General features: G+C 43.9%; 1 protein-coding gene across 5 annotated transcripts in view; it reads left to right on the top strand.

Moving 5' to 3' along the window:
• LYZL4 (lysozyme like 4) overlaps positions 1–4,699 on the top strand; it is a 48,582-nt gene extending 43,883 nt beyond the window's left edge. For all 5 annotated transcript variants that reach the window (XM_032314932.1, XM_032314626.1, XM_032314779.1 and 2 more), the window contains one exon: positions 4,451–4,699. In XM_032314932.1, coding sequence (XP_032170823.1) covers positions 4,451–4,520 — 70 coding nt within the window. In that variant the 3' untranslated portion in view covers positions 4,521–4,699. The remainder of the gene's footprint in view (positions 1–4,450) is intronic.
• Positions 4,700–22,169: the final 17,470 nt, after the last annotated feature.

Here is a 22,169-nt window from a genome sequence, read left to right as displayed (position 1 = left end):
CCCTTCATTCCCATAATGCACTTCTGCCACCTCCACTGATACCATTTGCCATGGTAGGTCTCCACTATCCAGTAGACGCTGTCTCACCACCAATTTCCACCTTCTTTTGCCTCTTCCACCTCCGCCCTGCTCCACATTTCATAATTGACTGCTTAGATTTTGCAGGATATTGTTATTACCAGTTAGATCTAGAAACAAAGTCATATTTCCTCAGTTTCAGATTGTGTATCTTAATATTTTGCAATTAGGGTTTATCTTATAGCCAATGTGTCCTCCCACAAAAGTTGTTAATAAATCATTAACACATTTTAAATAGAAGGTATCTTAAATAGAGGAAATCCTTTAACAATAGCTATCATTTCTTTACTACTTTGGTATGTAGGCTTTGTATGTTTATATAAACATCATCATTTAATCCCTACAAATCCTTATGCCATGAGTATAAGATGAGGAAGCGGAGGCACAGGGAGGGGTACAGCAAGTTACCTATGTCCATAGTGTTGGAATTAATTCTAGATCTCTGCTCTTCTGGGCCTCAGCTTTCCAAGTCTCCTTGAAGAGACAAGGATGGTTGGCCTGGGGAATCTGGGCTCTGGTCGTGTGGAAGGGCAACCAAAGGACTCTGTACAGTTCTTCTGTCGGAAGCCGATGCAGGCCTTCCAAACAGAATCATTGAGTGCAAGAGGCACAGCCCTGCAGGTGGATTCAGGCACTGGCAAAACAGTGGAAGTCTTTTTTTCTTTTTAAAGATTTTATTTATTTATTTGACAGACAGAGATCACAAGTAGGCAGAGAGGCAGGCAGAGAGAAAGGAAGGGAAGCAGGCTCCCTGCTGAGCAGAGAGCCTGGTGCAGGGCTCTATCCCAGGACCCTGGGATCACGACCTGAGCTGAAGGCAGAGGCCTTGACCCACTGAGCCACCAGGCGCCCTGCCAGTGGAAGTCTTGAGTGGTGTTTCTTACAGGGACCCCTGGGTTCTATAGGCAGTGGAGATCTCATTCAGAATCTGGCAACAGGAAGTGTGTCAGTCTCAGAGGCCAGCTTTCGTTGTTGCTTTTTTGTCTTTTTCAGTGCCTTTTGGTGCTAAGTTCAGTCAGGGATTTTTATCTGTTTTTCTTTCCTTTCCTCTGTATTGCCAGCATCTTGCTCTGTGCCTGGCATATAATAAGTACTCCCTAAATGTTTGTTGCAAAATCTAGGTTGCATTTGGGCTGTCACCTAAAAGCTGTTAAAAATTTTAAAAGTTTATTATTTATTATTTTTTAAAAATTTTTAAAATTTTTAATAAACGTATAATATATTTTTATCCCCTGGGGTACAGGTATGTATATTTATTATTTTTTAAAATAAAAATAATACATATGTGTTTAAAGATGAAAATATAAAAAAATAAACTTCTTGCTCTTCTCAGCAGCCTCCTGAAGGTCACCACTATTAATATGTCTTGTAAATCAGAGAAAAATATATAGAGAGAATGAGAAAAAAATTTAAAACATATGTAAGAGGTGCCTGGTTGGCTCAGTTGGTTAAGTGTCTGCCCTCGGCTCCAGTCATGGTCTCTGGGTCCTTGGATCAAGCCCCAAGTCAGGCTGTCTGTTCAGCAGGGGGTCAGCTTGTCCCTCCCCCTCTGGTCCACCCCCTGCTTGTGCACTCTCTTTCTTTCAAATAAAGAAATAAAATCTTTAAAATAAAATACATATGAAGTATCAACACACATACTGACCTGAACCTAACTTTTTTTCACTTACTAAAAAACTTACAAATCTTGGCATATCATACCTAGAGGTCTCTGCCCTCTGGATGCTACAGATAATTATCTGCTTGTCCCTTTTTGATGAACATTTAGATTGTTTTCATTTGCTGGGACTATTGGGTACATTTAAGTGTTGGCAGAGAGATTGCTAAACTGGCATTCAGAGAGGGAGCACCTCCAGATACATTACATGATGGGGTCTGTGTTCTAGATTGTTTATCTAGAATAATCAAATTTGTACAGTTTTTGAAAATTGAGACTTACATAATGATGCTATTCTATTTTGCTATGCATTTTTTTTTTTTTTAAGATTTCATTTGTTTGAGAGAAGTGAGAGGACATGATTGGGAGGGGAGACGCAGAGGGAGAGGAGAAGCAGTCCCCAGTGAGCCTGGAGCCTCACATAGGACTTGATCCCAGAACCCCAGGATCATGATCTGTGCTGAAGGCAGACATTTAACTGAGCCACCCAGGCATCCCAGTTTTGCATTTTTAAAGATTTTTAATTTATTTGTCAGAGAGAGAGAGAGAGAGAGAGAGCACGCACACAGGTAGACAGAATGGCAGGCAGAGGCAGAGAGAGACGCAGGCTCCCTGTTGAACAAGGAGCCCTATGTGGGACTCGGGATCCCAGGTCATGACCTGAGCGGAAGGCAGCTGCTTAACCAACTGAGCCACCCAGGTGTCCCCAGCTTTGCATTTTCAAACTAGAAAGAAGTTACGCATTTTTTCATGTGTTTGTTGGCCATTTTCCTCTTAAGTGATTATTCATATTCTTAGCCCATTTTCTATTCAGATGATAACGTTTTCTTTTGTTTTATTGATTTCAGTTGCAATTTATTAATTAAGGTTATTAGACCTTTGTCTATGTTATCTATGTGATCTACCTTTTTCAGGTTTGCTATTTGTATTTTGATTTTGTTTATAGTATTTTCATCATATAGGAATTTTACATTTTCACACAATCAGATCCCTCAATATTTTGTTTTGTGGCTCCTGAATTTATATGAAACTACATTCCAAGTTTGCAAAGAAATGAAGCCATGTTTTCTTCCACATTAAGACAGGACCTGGCACAAAATAAATCCATGTTAAGTTTTTGTTAATAAATTAGGAAATGGAATTCACAATTTTATGTTTTTATACTTAAATTATGGCCTTCCTAGAGTTTATTTTAGTATAAAAAGTGAGGTAGGGATTCAGCTTTATATTTCTCAAATGGTTAACCAGTGTTCTTATACCACTTATTCATTCATCTATTTTCCTCACTCATTTAGTAGATTGCATTTTAAAGTGGGAGTCTCCTTACTAATGTGTCTTCCCAGTGTTTAAAATAGATTTCATACAGTCTCTACTCTCCAATTAATTGGAAGCATGGCTGGCTCTCTAGGGTGAGCACTAATGAGCTAAAATCATCTTTATTGTATAGCATTAAGTAGAGATATGCTGGCCCAGGCTGATTAAAGCCTTCTCACTTGTTCAGGACTCCCAGCAAAGTGAGCTCTTATTAAACTAATAAGCACCCATGTCTTTTCAAAGCTTAGATCAAGCAGCTCTGCAGAGTTGAGGCAGACAGGAAAGGAGAAGACCAGGGGCATGCATGCCCACAGGATTCCCTTCTGCAGTGCCTGCTCCAGGCTGCGGAGAGCCCTGCAATTTCTGAAAATGTGTGTGTGTGTTCCCTGCTGCTTTATAGCTGTGAGGGGCCAGAGGGTCACAGCCTCATCTTTAACTGTGGGACCCCTTACCCTGGAAACTCATGGAGGCCTTCTGGCTGAGGGATGGCCTACCCAAAGTGGTTTTGTTTTCTTTCTTTCTTTCTTTTTTTAAAAATATTTATTTATTTGACAGGGAGATAGATATATATATAGAGAGAGAGATCACAAGTAGGCAGAGAGGCAGGCAGAGAGAGAAGGAGAAGCAGGCTTCCTGCTGAGCAGAGAGCCCGATGCGGGGCTCAATCCCAGGACCCTGAGATCATGACCTGAGCCGAAGGCAGAGGCTTAACCCACTGAGCCACCCAGGCACCTCAGCAGGATTCCTAATGGCCTGCAGCTGAGCTGGTGAATCCCACAGCTTCTAGGTTGGGAGAGGAAGAACTGGAGTCTGGCTCTGGCACAGGGGCTGGGACTAGAGGGATCACATTTAGGGGCAGGAAGAGAAAAGGTTTGAGAAACTCAGTCTAGCTGGGCTAGGCAGGGTTGAGGAGCTAGGAGTGAAACACATGCATGGAAAGGTGGAAGGGGCGTGGGTATAAGGTCAAGGATTTCCATTTCTGATCAAGGATCTGCCTAGGACTCATCATCTGAGCCTGAGCAAGTCATGGAACTTCTCTGGTGCTCACTGCAGAGAAATTAAGAGTACTTGTCTTGCCAGTCTGAGGGACAGCCTCACCGTTCACTCTAGTATGGGATTTATGGAAAGAAATGGGGGGTGATGGGAGCATGAGGATCTAGGGGGCCTCAGCATTCATGCTCGGATGTGCTGGAGTCAGCAAGAGGGTCACACTCAAGATGCACAAAAGTCTTCAGAAACATGCCTGCAGCAGTCGGGGTGGTGAGTTCAAATGTTTCAAGGCCGGGATGTAGCTCGGCCGGGGTGGCTGTGGTTGGGAGAGAGGTTGTGGAACCCTGCCGATCCTGAGCTCAGACACCAGGAGCCACATCCTGTTCACTCTCCCTGCTTTCCTGTCTGCAGGCCCTCCTGGTCCCTGAACTGCCGGTTAGCGGACAATCTGGAGAGGTGGTTGGATGGGTGCAGGTTCTAGCTGCAGAGGCGACCCTCACACTCTCCAGGGGCACCTTCCAAATGAAGATGCTTTCCTGTTTGCTGCCTTCACTCAACCCTGTTGATTATCTCACCGCTGGACAGCTCCAGATGGAAAAGGACAAACAGTTTGCTTCATCCGGGGATGAGAAATGCAGAATAAACCAGCTACTTATGCAAATTGGACCTAAGGTTTTCATTTGTCTTACTAAGCTGGGATGGTTACTAGCATAACAATGGAGGATCTGAAGGAAGGGAACTACCTGGAAAACAAGACGTGTCCATGATTGCCAATATTAAGTAGGGAAGGGAAGAAAAGATACAGTGGAAGAAAAGAGGGGTCAAGGCAAGCAGGGCCACCAGTCCCAGGCAGTGCCCCCACTGGGACACGTAGGTTGGAAGTGACACTACAGAATCCTTGTACTTCTATGGAGAGAATCAAGTGGCAGTTGCTCTTCTTTTTAATAAAAAGTTAAGTTTTAAAAAATTACCAATAACACATACTTGCTTTAGAGAAACTGAAAAATAAATGTTTAAAAAAAAAATGCTCCCATGATCTTAGCTCCCAAAGGCAGTTGCTGTCATGCTTTGGTTGCATTCCCTTTGGGTTTTTCTTCCTATGGAGGGAATTTTCTTTTTTCTTTTTTTAAAAGATTTTTTTTTATTTATTTGAGACTGAGAAAGAGAGCACAAGCAGCGGAAGAGGCAGACAGAGGGAGAAAGAGAAACAGGGTCCCTGCTGAGCAGGGAGCCCAACCTGGGGCTCGATCCCAGGACCCTGGGATCATGACCCCAGCCAAAGGCAGATTCTCAACCGACTGAGCCACACAGGCGCCCCTCTTCTTTATCAACAATGCTCTGATAATGTTCTAGATAGAGTTTGGTACCTTGTGTTTTAGAAAGAAAAAAGCCCTTTTTCCCCTATATGGATTGTGATTTTAAACAGAAAGGGGTTTATTTCTGAGGCTTAGAGGCTTATAAAATCCTTGCAGGGGGTGGAGCAGCAGGGGCCAGCATGGGCTTCCATAGCACCCCTGCACAAGCCATGGGAGCAGAAGCAGCAGCAGAGGAACCTGTTCCTGGGAAGGCAGGTCACCTGCCAGAACCCAAACGTGGAGAGCACATTCCCTAACCTTCCAGGCTTCCAGGCTTCCAGGTCACCTGCCAGAACCCAAATGTGGAGAGCACAGTCCCTAACCTTCCAGGCAAGGAACTGGGAGCCTGTTGGCAGCACGGGCTTCACCATGGTGTCAAGAGTTTCTTCCAAATGAAATCTTAGTCCTGGTCAATATTCCCTGGATGAATGCACCATATGTGATTTAACTTCCCCCCTACTATTAGATTTTTTGATATTGCCATTTTTTTAACCATGACAAAGAATGCTGGTCATGTCCACATGTGGCTGCCCCTTTTGTGTTTTTTTACACTTTTAAAATTACATGAGCCCTATATATTTAATGAAGAAAACTTGGAGAGTACAGATAGTCCTAAAGAAGGAAATTAAAAATACCCATCACTCCCCCCTGGAAACAGAAGTTTGCGTCATTGCTCTGCAGCCACGATTGAGAGCCCTGATGTAGCAATGGTGTCAGTCTTTGTACGTGTACCCTTCCCTACTTCAGTGTGTGTAAGTGCACATCGTTTTACCTTAAAAAATGGACCACCGCTGTATATACAGCCCGTATCCTGCCTTTTTCATGTAACATTCTGTGGCCTGATATTTCCAAGCTTATGATAGGAAACCCGGCACTGTTTTAAACCACCTCCGGGCATTCCTGGATGTGGACAAAATGTAGTGAATATAACCTTTCCTTGTTACTTACTCTGTTCCATCCAGACATAAAGTAACCGACCTCGGGGAATCCTAGCCACCAAGAGGCAGGCAGGACAGAAAGCAAATCAACCTTTCTTTTTGTCTTCTTCTTGGTTGCTTTCCGAGGGGAGGGGAAATAGCTTTAAGTTAGAAAATCAGGGGTAGAACTCTGAAGTTACATAATGAATTATTTTAGCGTGGCATTTCCTCACCCCTACCCCCACCCCGTGTAGAGAAAAGAGTATTCCGCTGTTCACAAGCACAGGGCAGGAATCCTACAATAAAATCCCTGAAGTTGGCTACACCTCCTGTTGAGGCAAAGAGAATATTCTGAGACCCTGAGAGCCGCTTCCTTATGGAGCTGGGAACCCCACGCTCTTTCCGTGGGTGGGCCCAAGTGTGATAATGCGCCTAACCTCAACCCAGCCTTCACCCAGACATTAATGACAATGTGCAATTGATTAAAACGCTATCTCCTCAAGTGCCAAATCCAGCGTGCTGCCGCCTCCTTCCAGCCCATTACTTGGCCACGGCTCACCATCGGCCTCTAATGGCCTTTCTGTCAACATGGGCGTGAGACTCGAGGACAAAGCAAATGTTAGTGGATCGATTGGACCGGTCTCCGGGTTTTCCCACCGTCAACTCCTGGCTTGGCACTCTCAAACACACTGATGGTGGGCATTGTGAAGACACCCCCTCGGGGCCCAGATCTCCCTGTCTGGTATAGGGAATGAATGATGAATGCTTCATTTTAAAAATCTCAATGGTGACTCCCATTACTTCTAGCACCAGCAGCTACCATACGAACCCCAACCTGACATATGTTATACATAGGCCTTTACATACAATATTTTCAAACCTTACGAAACCTTCCAAGGTAGGTATGAATTACAACCATAACATGGGTGGAAAAACTGAGGCTCGGAGGGGCTAAACAACTTGGCTTTAGTCTGGCCTGGTTAGGGCTGGAGATGGAATGGGTATCTCCCCAAAACCTGTGGCTCCCCCCACCCAGCCCACTCCACACCCTAGTTCTGTACTGATGTGAATTCTCCACTCTATCCTTTAGCTGGAAAATTGGTCTCCAGCTTTTCAATTAAGACTTTGCCCTGAGGGGCGCCTGGGGGGCTTAGGGGGTTAAAGCCTCTGCCTTGGGCTCAGGTCATGGTCTCAGGGTCCTGGGATCGAGCCCTGCATCTCGGTCTCTGCTCAGCAGGGAGCCTGCTTCCTCCTCTCTCTCTGCCTGCCTCTCTGCCTACTTGTGATCTCTGTCAAATAAATAAATAAAATCTTAAAAAAAAAAAAAAGACTTTGCCCTGAAGGGGTTTTAGGCACAATTAGCACAGAACAATGGGTCATTGTCACAGTGCACAATTCACAGACTGGGAAATCGAGGTCCTAAGAAATCAAAGTAACTCTCTCAGCTACATGAAATAAATCAATAGAGAAGGCAATGCGGTGACCTGCCCTGTTTCCAAACTTCTGTCATAATGCAAATCACCTGGGGCTTCTGTTAAAATGCTGATTCCTGGGCCATGACCCATATCTACTGAGCCATAGCTCCAGATATCCTGGAACGTGTATTTTATTTTATTTTTTTAAGTCTCCAGATCTATCTGATCTTTGGGACACAGGAGAAGCTAGTTAGTGGCAAGAACATGGATTGGGAAGACTCAGAAGACATAGGATCATTCCCAGCTCTGCACTGACTTTTGAGTCACTTCACTCTCTGAGCCCAATTTTTCCAAACTGTAGGCTGAAGTGAGTGACCTGGTCACATGGTGGCAGGTGGCAATGCTGAGGGATGGCAATGAAGTGATGGGTCATCCAATTCCTGGGTGCTCGACCCTCTTCCCAGCGCCATGTTGACAAGAAAGAGCAAAGATTGTTAAAGATCTGCCATCAGGAGGGTCAGGGTGCTGTGTGTGTGTGTGTGTGTGTGTGTGTGTGTGTGTGGTGGGGTGTCCCCTGCCATCTGGTGTTGTAGGTATCCCACAACATGGCTTGACCAAGTCAGTTACTGGAGTTGAGAAGCTTTTATCTTGCTCACTCTCAGGACACTGCTTTCTAGAATTCCCATTAAGCTGTGGCTGGATTTCATTTTGAATCTCAAATTCTACCTATATCTGGGGTTAGAGGTCAGATGGCTCCTGCTGCTCATCACAGTTTCTTCCTTCTTTCCCAGACTTCTAGCTTTTTTGAAGCGAGTCTGCTCCTCCATACTGTCTCCTGCCCTGAAGTTTTTGACTCCTGCCTCAGCTGTTGTCCACCAGTGCCGAAATTGTCATCCTCAGTGGCCTTGGTCTTTTTGTAGACAAGCCACAAACACACCCTGACATCACAGTTTCTCTCGGCCATTGCTTGCAAAGACCTTGTTCTCGACCTCAATTCAGCCACCACCATGGTCATGCACACCTGAGCCTTGTCTTTCCTGGTTACTCCACCACCCCCAGAGCCTCCATCTTAACACCACACACTCTGAACACTGCCTCATAACTTTCCATGGCTTTCCCTCCCATAGGTCTCTAACTCTGAAAGTTCTTGATTCCACTGGAATCTCGAAGGTTCAACTCTCTCCACCTTGCTCTGCCCCTCACCTTCCCCACGTCCTCACTTATCTCCTGCCCCGGCTTAGATTCCACAGCTGCCATTGTGATGTCAGCATGAATCCACTTCTCTCTGGCTCAGCTTTCCTCTCTCTCACATACCCACTTGGCTACTCACCCTCGGATAAACCTGACTCTCCACCTGCTCCATGTTTGCACTCACGTAGCTCTATGTATTTGGAGAAGAAGGAAAGAAAGAAAGAAAAAAAACAACAACCCCACAACACCATGTTGACTGGTCTCCCTTTAAACTCATGCCAACCATTATCAAGTGGGCCTTTGCATTTCCAATCTATTTCACACTTTCCCCTGTCTCGTTAAATCTCCAACATCTCCTCCCTAATCCACCCTCTTAACGGATGATGATGCTTCCTATTCCATGGAGGAAATAGAAGCCTTCAGATAAGACCATCTGCAGGCTCCCACCACACCTGCCCCCACATGATCCTCCCTCCCGTCTGTGCTCATGGATGAACTGCTGATGCTCCCAGTTAAGGCCACCCTCTCCACTTGGGTCCTGGATACCACCCCCTCTCGCTTACTCTCCGACGGTACAAGAGGCAAGTGATACTGTACTATCATGTTTTTTTCTTCCCTACTTGATTGCTTTCATCCCCATAAAAACATACTGTAATCTCTCCCATTAAAAAAAAAAAAATCCCTCTCATGACCTCTCATTTCCTGCCATTTCCTTAAACACTCCTCGGAAGAATTGTCCAAGTTCCTTCTCTTCTCTGCCTTACTGCCCATTCTCTTCTCAATCCAACTCCTTAGAAACACATCTGTTGTGGTTGTCGATGATCTCCATTTTGCCAAATCGTAGGATCAATTCTCAGACCACATCTTGCTCTCAGCAGCATTAGACATTGTTGATTACTCCTTCTTAAAACGCTAAGTTCACTGTCATTGGGCCACCATGCACTGCTGGTGCTTCTCCCATCTCACTGGTCACTTCTTCTTCACCTCTTTTATTGGTATCTCTCCTCCTCCTGGTTTGTGTTGGAGGGACCCAGGCTCAGTTTTTGGGCCTTTTCTCTGTTTCCCTCTACTCCCATGTTAAATAACATCAGTATTCATCAGTATGCTTATGACTTCCAAATATGTATATTTCCTCCTGGTGTGTCCTTCAAAACTTCAAATTCATATATAAAAATACCTCTTCTACATCTCCACTTGATCACCTAAGAGACATTTGCACATCACAGCAGCAGTAGAAAATGAATATAAACATAAAGAAGCCCTGAGATCTCAGGCACAGACTTCTTTATCCTCATATTTCTGGGTCACGTATGACATACATGAATCCAGGGGTGTGTAGAATCCCTCAGTCCCAGGAAGCCTGCTGATGGTGGGGTATATTACAGTAAGCTGGTCTGGTAAGCACGCTGTAGCTATGTGATCAGCCCTAACCATTCAAATCTGCCTTGCTATCCGAAGTAGGTACAAACCACCAATCTAATTATTTTACTAAATAATGCTGGGAGGCTGATTCATCTTCTTCCAGAGTGAATCACTTGTCTTTAGTTAATACATCTTGTATCACTGGGCAATCTAGATAATCTGGGATTAACCTGTGTTATGCAAATTGCACAACTGGAAAGGCTTTCTAACCCTATGGATGGGGGAGCTGACAGAAACACTGCAGGTCGGACAGGAAAATATTCCAGTGGGTCTATAAGTTGCTGCCCCCACCATGACGAAAGAGATCCAGTATAGTCAACCTCCCACCAAGTGCCCAGCTGGTTCCTCCGGGGAATGGTATTCTATCACAGGCATAAGCAGTGGTCTCTGGTCTGGGTAGGCTGGGCAGATCAGTCTTGGTAAGGAGAAATCCATGTCATTGAGGACATGCATGAACTCCATCCCTGATACCATAGCCACTTCATTTGCTCATCAGGTGTGGCTAGAAAAGAGGCTGCTGACCTTCACAACCTTTTCTGTTAACCAGATTATTGAAAGTTTCCTCTACCATGGGTGTCCTGTGATGAGCATTCACACAGGACACAGATATCTTTACACTCTGTACCCATTCCAAGAGGTCTATCTGCAAATCTCTTTCTCAGACCTCTTTGTTACCAGCTCTCCATTTTTGTTCCTCCTGAATCTCTGATCATCCAGCCAAACCCTTAGTACTTCCCATGAATCACCAGAGAGCTCTACCTCTGGCCATCCTTCCTTCTTTCCAGTAGATGACTCAGTGTACTGCTTAAAATTCTGCCCACAGGGAAAAATCCCTCTCTGTATGATGCTATAGTAGTCTACATCTCATGGTACAGAAGCACCCTGTGTAGATCCATCCATAAAACTAGGGCCTAGGTTTGTCTTCCTCAAGCACCTAAGCATAAGGGACTCCCCACAGAGCCACAGGGGAGGCTGGAGGCAGCAGAGGAACTATAGGAATCTGGGAGTGAGCACCTGTTGAAGCAGTGTTCTTGGGCCTTCAGGACCTGACCAAGCCCAATAACAGGTCTGTCACTTTTCCTCGATGATGGTGTGCTGCTGAGCACACAAGGTACCTTTGTGCCTTGGACAGAGAGCATCTAGTTCACAATGAGCAGTTGAGATTGCATGGTCACTTGGTCTCCTATAGTCAGCCCTAGTATTGAAAGAGGAGCTGTTTCTCAAAGGGAAAGAAAGCAGTTACTTCGGGAAGAGAGCACAGCTTTGCTTTGAAGCCCTAGGGCACTGAGCTGTGATTCTATCAGGGCTTTCCAGAGGCTCCAGTGAATTAGTTGCTGGAAAAGCTAATGGAGCAAAGCCAGCCACCTCCAGGTTCACCACTGCAATTGGGATACAAGGAGGTAGAAAGTTGAGGCTTCCACTAGCAAGTCTGGAACTTGCAGGAAGCTGCTTGCTGCCAACTTCCTAGCAGCTCTGCAGCTTTGAGGAAGGTGGCTGGCAGGGGAAGGTGTAGCGTGCTGCAGGATCTCTGACCTGCCGAGTCTCAACATGCACAATTCCAGTTGAAGGAGAGTCTGTTTCATCCTTTCTAGATCTCTGTGAGTGTAGCTCAGTGGTGAAACCTACATTGATCCACATCCCATTGGTAGAGGTACCTCCCAGATCCTTGGCTCCTGCAACCCAGGCAGAACATGGAAGTGGGTATCCTGCTCGTCACACTCTTTCTTCCTCGGTAAGGCATTCATTTCCTTGAAAAGAGACAAAAAGGACTGTACAAATCCTAAGAGAGATCTAACTTAATTGGGTAAATTTGTTAAGTACTTACTGCAGTGAAAAATATTTAAGTGAGTGAAGTTTAATTGCTTCTTTTAATTATTCATTTCTATATCAAGTTATATAAGCTCATGATTTAAAGAACAAAATAGGTTTGGCTGCGAAAATCAGTCTTCTATCAGTTTTCTCACCTTCCTCAGGAAAAAAGCCCCAAACACGTTAAACTCTTTCAGCTGATGCTTTGGTATTTACATCCAATTCTCTGAAGGATATACTTTTATCTTGCTCCTTGGTTAGTGTGAAATCAGGGGTCTCCTTACAACTAGGGAGATGGAGGTTCAATTCTCTTTTTCTGCTTTGTCCTCACCACACACATGGAGCTTGCAAGACACCCATCCTTCCAGTATGGTTCAATTATAATTTGAATTCTTTCAACATTTGGTCTCCATCATGGCTATGAAAATGTTTTTCACAGCTGAGTCAAGATGTCAAGTCTATGATTATTTCTCTTTCCTAAACAATGTGCTCTCGTCTTTAGTGAATTGTCTGTGTTTCCTTCATTGTTGGCTTAATTGCCTAACTACTTCTCACTCATTCAGCCCCCAACATTCCCCCGGTTGTCCAATTCTTCTCTCAGAGTGGGCAGATTCATTAGATTTTCTTTCCATTTGTCTTCTTAAAGAACTCTCTCTCCTGACGCCTTCTGATTGCTTCAGTCTTTACTGGTATTTTGTATCTGGCACACCTATTGTTCTGGAATATTCCTTTACCACCATCACTTTTGCTTCTCTCTGGGTTAGCTCCTGTGTTTCCTAAAGCCCATGTCTACCTCTTTCTTGGTTTATTCCCTTGTTTTATTGGAGTGCATCCTCCATAAGCTTTCTTAAAAAGAAAACATAGAACTTTTCTTAAGTTTTTTGAGATTTTGTATGTCTAAAAATGTCTTTGTTCCACTCTGACGCTTGGTTGATATTTTGGTTGGGTGTACAAGTCTAGATCAAAAATAATTTTCCTTTAGAATATGGATTACAGGGGCGCCTGGGTGGCTCAGTGGGTTAAGCCGCTGCCTTCGGCTCAGGTCATGATCTCAGGGTCCTGGGATCGAGCCCCGCATCGGGCTCTCTGCTCCGCAGGGAGCCTGCTTCCCTCTCTCTCTCTCTCTCTCTCTCTCTCTGCCTGCCTCTCTGCCTACTTGTGATCTCTGTCTGTCAAATAAATAAATAAAATCTTAAAAAAAAAAGAATATTGATTACATTTCTTTTGATTATTCTGGTTCTTTGTATATAACCTGTATTTTTTTTCTTGAAGGTTGTAGGATGGTCCCTAATATTCTGAAATTTCATGATGACATGCCTCAAGGACTTAAAGATCCAATATAATGGAACCTTTCTGACAATCTATGTTCTTGAGTTCTGGGCAATTGTCTCGGATTATTTTGTAGATCATTTCTTCTTTTCTGGTTTCTCTGTTCCTTTTTTTCTGGTTTTCCTGGTATATGGATCCTGTGCATCCTGTGTTCGTTATTCATTCATTTAATAGTTTCTCTCCATTTTTTTCTCTTTGATTTTTTTCCTCTACTTTCTGGAAAACCTCCTCACCTTCTTGTCCAGAATTTCTATTGATTTTTCATTTCTATTGTCGTGCTTTTTAACTTCTAAGGGCTTTATTTGTTCTCTAAATATTCATTTTCTTTCTTTCTCTCTTTCTTTCTTCTTTCTTTCTTTCTTTCTATTTCTTTCTCTTTTCCTTCCTCTTTTTCTTTCCTCCTGGTTCCCTCTTCTTGTTTTGAAGATGTAATATATGTCCTTTTTTTAATGACAGATTTTGTTACTATTTGCAGCAGATTATCTTCTCCATAATTTTTTTTTTAGTTATTTATTTAAAGTTTTTTCCTCAAATCTCTATTGATACCTGCTTGTTGTTTCATGTTTAAGAGTGGGAAAGCAAAGAGCTGATTGGGAGCTTGAAGGCTGTGGGTGGACTCTTCTTGGAGAAGGTGGGCTTCACCACAGGATGGTCTGGCTGGGTTGTTTCATGGGCATTACTGGTGTCAGGTCTTAAAGTCTGCCTTCTTTAGAGTCTGCCTTCTTAGGCTGATCACAGTTCCCAGAGAAGGCTGACAGAACCTCCTATCAGGTAGATAGACCTGACTGCCCATTCTTGGAGCTAGCCTGGGAAGAAAGCCAAAGAGTGGGCTATGGCTTATTTGTCAAGTATATAAGTGTTTATTGAAACCCCCTGATAGCAGTATGGTACTCCCACCCAGAACTGTGCCTGATGTCCTCAGTCGAAAAACCACACTGTGCCCTTCCCAGATAACAGAATGATGGTTTTCCATAAAATGTAGGGGCTGGCATCGACTGCAAGGAGTGGAAAAGGGGAGATGGGCTTTCACTGATTCTTAAGCAGACTTTGGGCCATGTAGCCCTCCCTTCCTCCACACTCCCAGAGCAATCAATGGCTGGCATTCCTGGCCTCAAGGATTCTGAGGGTCAACCCAGCCTGTATTTGCTTGGCTGATGGCTGAAGGTCAGCTTTCTGGGAACACTGGAAGTCAGTTGCCACATAACCATCTGTTTTCTCACTTCTAATATCCTGTCAAGTTATCTCTTCTGCTTGGCCTGAGCAGTTTATGTATTTTAAAAATTCCCTTCAGCTAAAATTGGGGCAATTTAGGAAGATGGTGGTTTAGAGCAGGGACCTGGGAGTTCATTAGACCTGTATTCTAGTTCCAGCCCCCTGACTTACCATGTGCCATGTGCCATGGAAATCCTAAACAGTGATCACCTTTCCAAGCCTCAGTCCCCCCCTCCAAAACTGGGAAATCTATAGGGAAGTTGGGAAACTAACATCATAATTGGGGTCTATATGACATACAATTTTGAGTAGAGTGAAAGCCTGGATGATTTGTCTAAGACTATCTCTTCCATGGCACTAAAATTGTCTATAAAGTTTACACCTCCCCCCCACCCCAATTTCTATATTATCTGCTGTGGGCTAATTTAGTACATTCAATAATGAAGGAATACCTTTCTAAAACTTGTTGAACAATTAAATAGAGAAATAGGTCAGTGACTGGGCCATCGAACAGCCTGATCCGTAGACCCAATCAATAATGTTGGTTATTGCTATTAGTAAAAGACTTTGTAAATGCAACATTGAGCACAATTCCTGGCACAGAATGAGTGATCCATATGTGCTCTCTGAGTTTAATCTGTTTTCCTGTTCTTTCTGCTTCCTGAAATGTAACTGGCCAGCTCTGTTTTGCTACAACTGACATTTTTAAAACTTTTTAAGTGCTTGTTAGACTACAGTGTGATGCAGAGGATGTTTCTTTTCCCTGGAAGAAAGCCCCAAATTCTAGCTTTATGTGTTTTAGAATAAGAAGCACAAGTCTGCCTATATTCCATTTGGATTCTAGTGAAAGCCAGTGACCACATTCAGCCTTCCGAGGTGTTTTGAAGGACAAATGTAAATAACAATTCGTATGACTATTTCTTTTGGCAAAGGCAGATTTATTTCTGTAGAGTCTTATCTATTACAGTGATCTCTGCAAAATGAAATGGGAACTGGCTTTCCCGTGAGCTCTGGCCTTTGAAGTACTTGTGATTTGGGGTCACTTTTTGTCATTTCACATAGATTTTCTTTCTAGAAATTCCTAATTTATTATCCTAGCAATAAATTCTGCTTCTTCCAGATGCACTGCCATTTCAATGTTGGCTTTCATTTTTTCCAGCTTCTTTCAAAATTCGGAATCATATGCCAACTTTAAGCCAGCTGGCTTTGATCACTCTACATGGCCAGCAAAAAAAAAAAAAAAAAAAAAAAAATGGTTCAGCTCATCCTTTTCTCATTATTTTTAAACGAAATTCTTTTTAAAATTATTATTTATTTTTTAAATTTCTTTTCAGTGTACCAGTATTTATTGTTTATGTACCACACCCAGTGCTCCATGCAATGCGTGCCCTCCATAATACCCACCACCAGGCTCACACAACCTCCTATCCCCCACCCCTTCAAAACCCTCAGATTGTTTCCCAGAGTCCATAGTCTCTCAAGGTTCATCTCCCCCTCCAATTTCCCCCAACTCCCTTCTCTACATCTTCCCTTGTCCTCCGTGTTATTCCTTATGCTCCACAAATAAGTGAAACCATATGATAATTGACTTTCTCTGCTTGATTTATTTCACTCAGCATAATCTCTTCCAGTCCTGACTATGTTGTTACAAAAGTTGGGTATTCATCCTTTCTGATGGAGGCATAATACTCCATAGTGTGTATGGACCACATCTTCCTTATCCATTCATCTGTTGAAGGGCATCTTGGTTCTTTCCACAGTTTGGCGACCATGGCCATTGCTGCTATGAACATTGGGGTACAGATAGCCCTTCTTTTCCCTACATCTGTATCTTTGGGGTGAATACCCAGTAGTGAAATTGCAGGGTCATTGGAAAGCTCTATTTTTAATTTCTTAAGGAATTTCCAAAGTGGCTGCACAACTTAAATTCCCACCAATAGTGTAAGAGGGTTCCCCTTTCTCCACATCCTCTCCAACACACGTTGTTTACTGTCTTATTAATTTTGGCCATTCTAACTGGTGTAAGGTGGTATCTCAGTGTGGTTTTTTTTTTAATTTTTTAATTTATTTTCAGCGTAACAGTATTCATTGTTTTTGCACCACACCCAGTGCTCCATGCAATACGTGCCCTCGCCAATACCCACCACCTGGTTCCCCCAACCTCCCACCCCCACCACTTCAGACCCCTCAGATTATTTTTCAGAGTCCATAGACTCTCATGGTTCACCTCCCCTTCCAATTTCCTTCAACTGTCTTCTTCTCTCTAACTCCCCATGTCCTCCATGCTATTTGTTATGCTCCACAGATAAGTGAAACCATATGATAATTGACTCTCTCTGCTGGAGTTATTTCACTCAGCATAATCTCTTCCAGTCCTGTCCATGTTGCTACAAAAGTTGGGTATTCATCCTTTCTGATGGAGGCATAATACTCCATAATGTATATGGACCACATCTTCCTTATCCATTTGTCTGTTGAAGGGCATCTTGGTTCTTTCCACAGTTTGGCGACCGTGGCCATTGCTGCTATAAACATTGGGGTACAGATGGCCCTTCTTTTCACACATCTGTATCTTTTGGGTAAATACCCAGTAGTGCAATTGCAGGGTCATAGGGAAGTTCTATTTTTAATTTCTTGAGGAATCGCCACACTGTTCTCCAAAGTAGCTGTACCAACTTGCATTCCCACCAACAGTGTAAGAGGGTTCCCCTTTCTCCACATCCCCTCCAACACATGTTGTTTCCTGTCTTGCTAATTTTGGGCTTTCTAACTGGTGTAAGGTGGTATCTCAATGTGGTTTTAATTTGAATCTCCCTGATGGCTAGTGATGATGAACATTTTTTCATGTGTCTGATAGCCATTTGTATGTCTCAGTGTGGTTTTGATTTGAATCTCCCTGTTGGCTAGTGATGATGAGCATTTTTTCATGTGTCTGTTAGCCATTAAATGAAATTCTTAAATAATCTCTTGGCTTAGTTAACTCATTAAAAAAAAAGCTTTCTTTAAACAAATTCATGTAGATTGAAATACTGAAATCTGACAAATACAAATTCACGATTTTATCTAGGTCTTGAAGTAGGCATTTAAAAAGATGGTCAAGTTTAAAGAACTGGGAAGGTCCAACATTGATCACTGTATCAGTTACCTCTTGCCACCATACTACTGTTTAAAAACTATCCAGATGTCAACTGGGCTCCAACAGTAGGTGTTTCTCTTTCTCTCTTATGCCTGCAAATCTTCAGGGGTCACCCAATTTAGGTTCTGCAGGGCTCAGCAGGGCTCAGCAGGACTTCACTACAGCTCATGGTTGGGTTCAAGTCTGCTGCATTAATTCTTCATTTTTCTGCCACCACTGACCTACCGTTGGGAGCTCTTTCCATGACAGCAGCACAGAAAGGCAAGCCCAACCACACAAGCATATTTCACTCGGTCCATGTCACATCTGCCAACATCCCATTGGCCAAAGTAATAATGTGGTCAAACACAAAGTTTAAGGAAAGAAATGTACACACCAACGATGAAGCCAAAATAAGTCACATGACCTAGTCCAGCATCAGTGGGACAGGGCAATATACTCCTCCCATGGAGGTGTGGTGAGAAGTGTTTAAATATTTGCTAAACAGTCATCCTTGACCCATGTATCCCTGAAGCTCTGAGAAAAATAAATTCAATAATCCAGATGTCTGTTCTTTCAGACTAGTAGTTCTCATAGTGTGGTACTTGTCCAGCAACAAGAGCACCTAGGAACTGGTTAAAAGGTAGACTCTTAGACCCCACCCTCGACCTGCTAGATCAGATGCTCTGAGGGTGGGGTACTCATACACACAGAGAACATTCTGATTCTTTGACTTTAATACAGGTGGAAGAAGTTTACATTACAGAGGGAAACCTTATGTAACATGGCTCAGCTGCCCACCAACCACTTTCACCAAAGGAACTTGACAAATCCCACAGCTGCCTAGCCCTGAATTTTATTCACTCCAAGCCCCTGTATGGGAGGCAAAAAGATCCTGAGCACAAACTCTGCTTTGCAGCTTACCAGTTGTGTGACTTTGGGTAAATGACTTACACTCACTGAGTTTCAGTTTACTCAGCTATAAAACAGGGCATTAAATGTTTCCCTCCTCTGAAAGACTGTCTGCAGTGTAGGCTTAGGCCTTTGGCCATAGGTGATGAATCCAGGGTTGGCCCCAGACCTCAGTGTGATACTTTGATTACCTTTTTGAGGAGTTTGGGATCTTGCAATGAGAAGCACAGTGTTGAAAGACAGCTGGGCTGAGTCACTCTGATGGCACATTTCTAGAGACATCTAAGGAAATCGATCTCTCTAGTGTTGAAGCATTTGCATTTTTTGTTGGTTCCTGCCCTTCTTCAGGAATCCATGACTATTTCCAATAAACATCCCCCTCTGCTTAAGCAAATGTGGTGGGTTTAAAATATGGCTCCCAAATTCTTTGATATTCCCCAAGCCCACAGGTTGAGGGGGAAGCCCAAGCTGCCCACAGAAAAGCCTATATGGAGAAAAACCAACAACCAGCACCACCTTACGTGCAGTATGACTGAACCACTTGGGAAGTAGATCTTCCTGCCTCAGTCTAGCTGTCCCAGTTGATTCCATACAGAGCAAAGACAAGGCATCCCTGCTGAGCCCAAACTGCAGATTCGTGAGAAAGTAAATGATGTTGTAAGTGTAAGTCCCTCTGTCTGGCTACTTATACAGCCATAAATTAGTGGAATAACCATAACCATAACCACAACTTTGTTTGTTTTCTTTTTTTTCTTTTCAGAAGCAGTACCATAGAGATGGAGCACTTAGATCTGGACTCAGGTTGTCTGGGTCCCAATCCTGCTTTGTCATTTGCTAGGCATGACTTTTGGGCTAGCTATGACATTTCTCTACACTTGAATTTTCTCGTTTATCAAATGAGAAGAGAAATTGAGAAATAGCCCCTTATCACCCAGTTGCCATGAGCATTAAGTGAGATTATGCACACAAAGGATTTGGTGTAGTTTTGAATCTGCATAAGTTGGCCTCTCTCATTCTTTTTGCTACAGAAATGGGTTTTGGGAATGGCAGGGACAAAATACCTCTTTTCGTTGACATGTGGCGCATGGTGAAGCACTTGGGGGCAGACCAGCAAAATATCAGAGTATTTCAACAGTTGGAGATCATCTACAGTTCATGCCTCCAGAAAAAAGAGAAGCTCCAGACAAGCTGGACTGACCACCTGAAAACCAAGTGATAACAACAGAACAGAGACACTTGCTGCTGGTGCTCCGAGACCACGGGGGGTCAAATAATCATGCTTTGTTAAATTTCAGAAGCTACATTCTCCGTTGCCCCTAATCGAGTGGCCTGATGAACACTCGGGGCTCTGGGAGAGATGCCCAGGAAAACTAAGAGGGCAGGGATGCACCCTCTGTTGGGTCCTGGGGGGACTTTGCCATCATTGCACCTCTGGGATCATGGATAAGTCCCATCAGTTTTGTATACACTGCATGTCCCCGCCCCCTTGGCTGTCCCTGACAGATCCAGGAGGAAACCCAATCTTGCTCCAACCTCCACACTCTCTGTCCTTGAACTGAAGGCCTGAGATCTTCAGTTGCTGAGTCAGAGCAGCAAAGATGCAGTCAGCAAACCCACTGCTGAGTCCACAGCCCTGGTGCTGTCAGCTTCTGCTCTTTCTCTAGCCTTGGGTTAGCTTTCCCTTTTCTCTCTGTTGGATCCAGCAGGATTTATCTAGTAACACCTGCTTTTTATTTAAGCTTCTCTCTTGCTTGTCTCCCTAAGCATCTTAATGGGGATTTAAAAAGCCAGCAAGACGGCAAACAAAGCACTCTATGGGCACGTGGTGACGATTCAAAGAGATGATACACATTCCAGGTTACCAGCTCTGTGCCTGCATCAGGTAGGCCATCAGGACGCTCTCCCTTCAGCCCTTTCCTTCTCTTGGATGTGCTCTGGAGACACTCATTACCGCACGAGGCCAGACTTCTCTGGTTCCCTGTCCTCTTGCTTCAGGAGCCTGCAGCCCTCTGCCCATCTCATCTACATGCTAATGCAATTTCTGAGCATGATCTATCCTAAGCGTTGCTACAAATCCTGGGAGATTTATTACGTTCCTTAGTTCTATAGATCAGGGATGATTTTTTAGAAATTCTTGCTTTTGCTGAACAATTTAATATGCCATTGTCTAGGCAACAGAATTTGCCTCAATTAGATTTTCAGGCTAATGTGGGGAAGAACTTTCCCCCTTCCTCTCCAGCAGTATTAGGAAAGGCCATAAGTCCTGCTCAAAAACATAATTTGCTGCTGCCTTGCGAGGAACTTAAAACCTGACTTTCTGTGGCAGCCATGTTGTATCCTTCCCTCTGCTCCAGGACTGGTGTCTTGTTGAGGTGGCTGAGGCTGCCCATGGGAAGACCCCACTGCCCTAGTGGGGAGTTAGGCACTGGCCACGCAGAGACCTCCCCCCACCAGAGGACATTGATCTTGGAGGATGAATCACCGTCCACCCCTGGGGTCTGGTCCTTAGCTGTGTAAGCTCAGAAATTCAATCTTTGAAGTCCAAAGGTTATTGGATGCTTGAATCAACATTGTCAATGAAGGACCCGAGATGAGAACAGACCAGAAAGAAAATTTATTAATTTCAAGCAGACGGGACATTCACATCAGTAGGACAAGCACATTCTGTCCCTGGGGGCATCACTCTTCCGGAAGCCAAGTTATCTGATGGTGGCTTAGTGAACATGAAACCTGAGTGTGAACTTCTTGTGATATCAGCCACTCCTGGGCAGAGGGTGGAAGGCCCTGCCAGTGGGCCACCTCTGCTCCCACCTGTTCAGACTTCTGTGATTCATCAGCCTTCATCGAGGGACCCATTCTTCCACAAAAGGTTGATTCTCCTGTGGGCCTGGGGCTTGTCCTGGGACTTCTACCCTTCTGCTCACTTCATCATGAGCTGATTCCTGGCTTACTCTCAAGACATCCTTAATGTCTTCCTTTCCACACTTGTGGCTCTGTTAGTCACCATGCAGGTAGAATCTTGGTTTTGACTGGACTTGAGAGTGGGCAGGAAGCGGGGGTCAAAGTTGACTCAGGCGGTAATCTGGGTGACAGGCTGGTGGGTGGCATGATCTGGATCCACATAATGATAGTCACTGTTTGTAAGAGTGCTGGGCTACAGGCAAGAGAATCATTAGCTCATTGAATCTTCCAAAGTACCTACAATGAACGTATGTGTATATTTCCCAATTGGCTGAATGACAACTTTGATAAATTTACATGGTTTGTCTCATTATTTAGTTTTAATTCACCAGTTTTCATTTTGTGCGCATAACAACATTTACACAGAGACTTCACCGTGTCCTTCCTTCCACTTCCTCTGTTGCTCCTGGGGCCTAAGGGTAGAGAGAAGGGAAACGGAGAGAAAGAAGTATAATATATTCTTTAATAAGGAGAATTTTTATGAGCATATTC

The sequence above is a fragment of the Mustela erminea genome, chromosome 1 (genome assembly GCF_009829155.1).
Source record: "Mustela erminea isolate mMusErm1 chromosome 1, mMusErm1.Pri, whole genome shotgun sequence".
Taxonomy (NCBI): Eukaryota; Metazoa; Chordata; class Mammalia; order Carnivora; family Mustelidae; genus Mustela; species Mustela erminea.
This window is presented reverse-complemented; position numbering and strand designations above follow the sequence as displayed.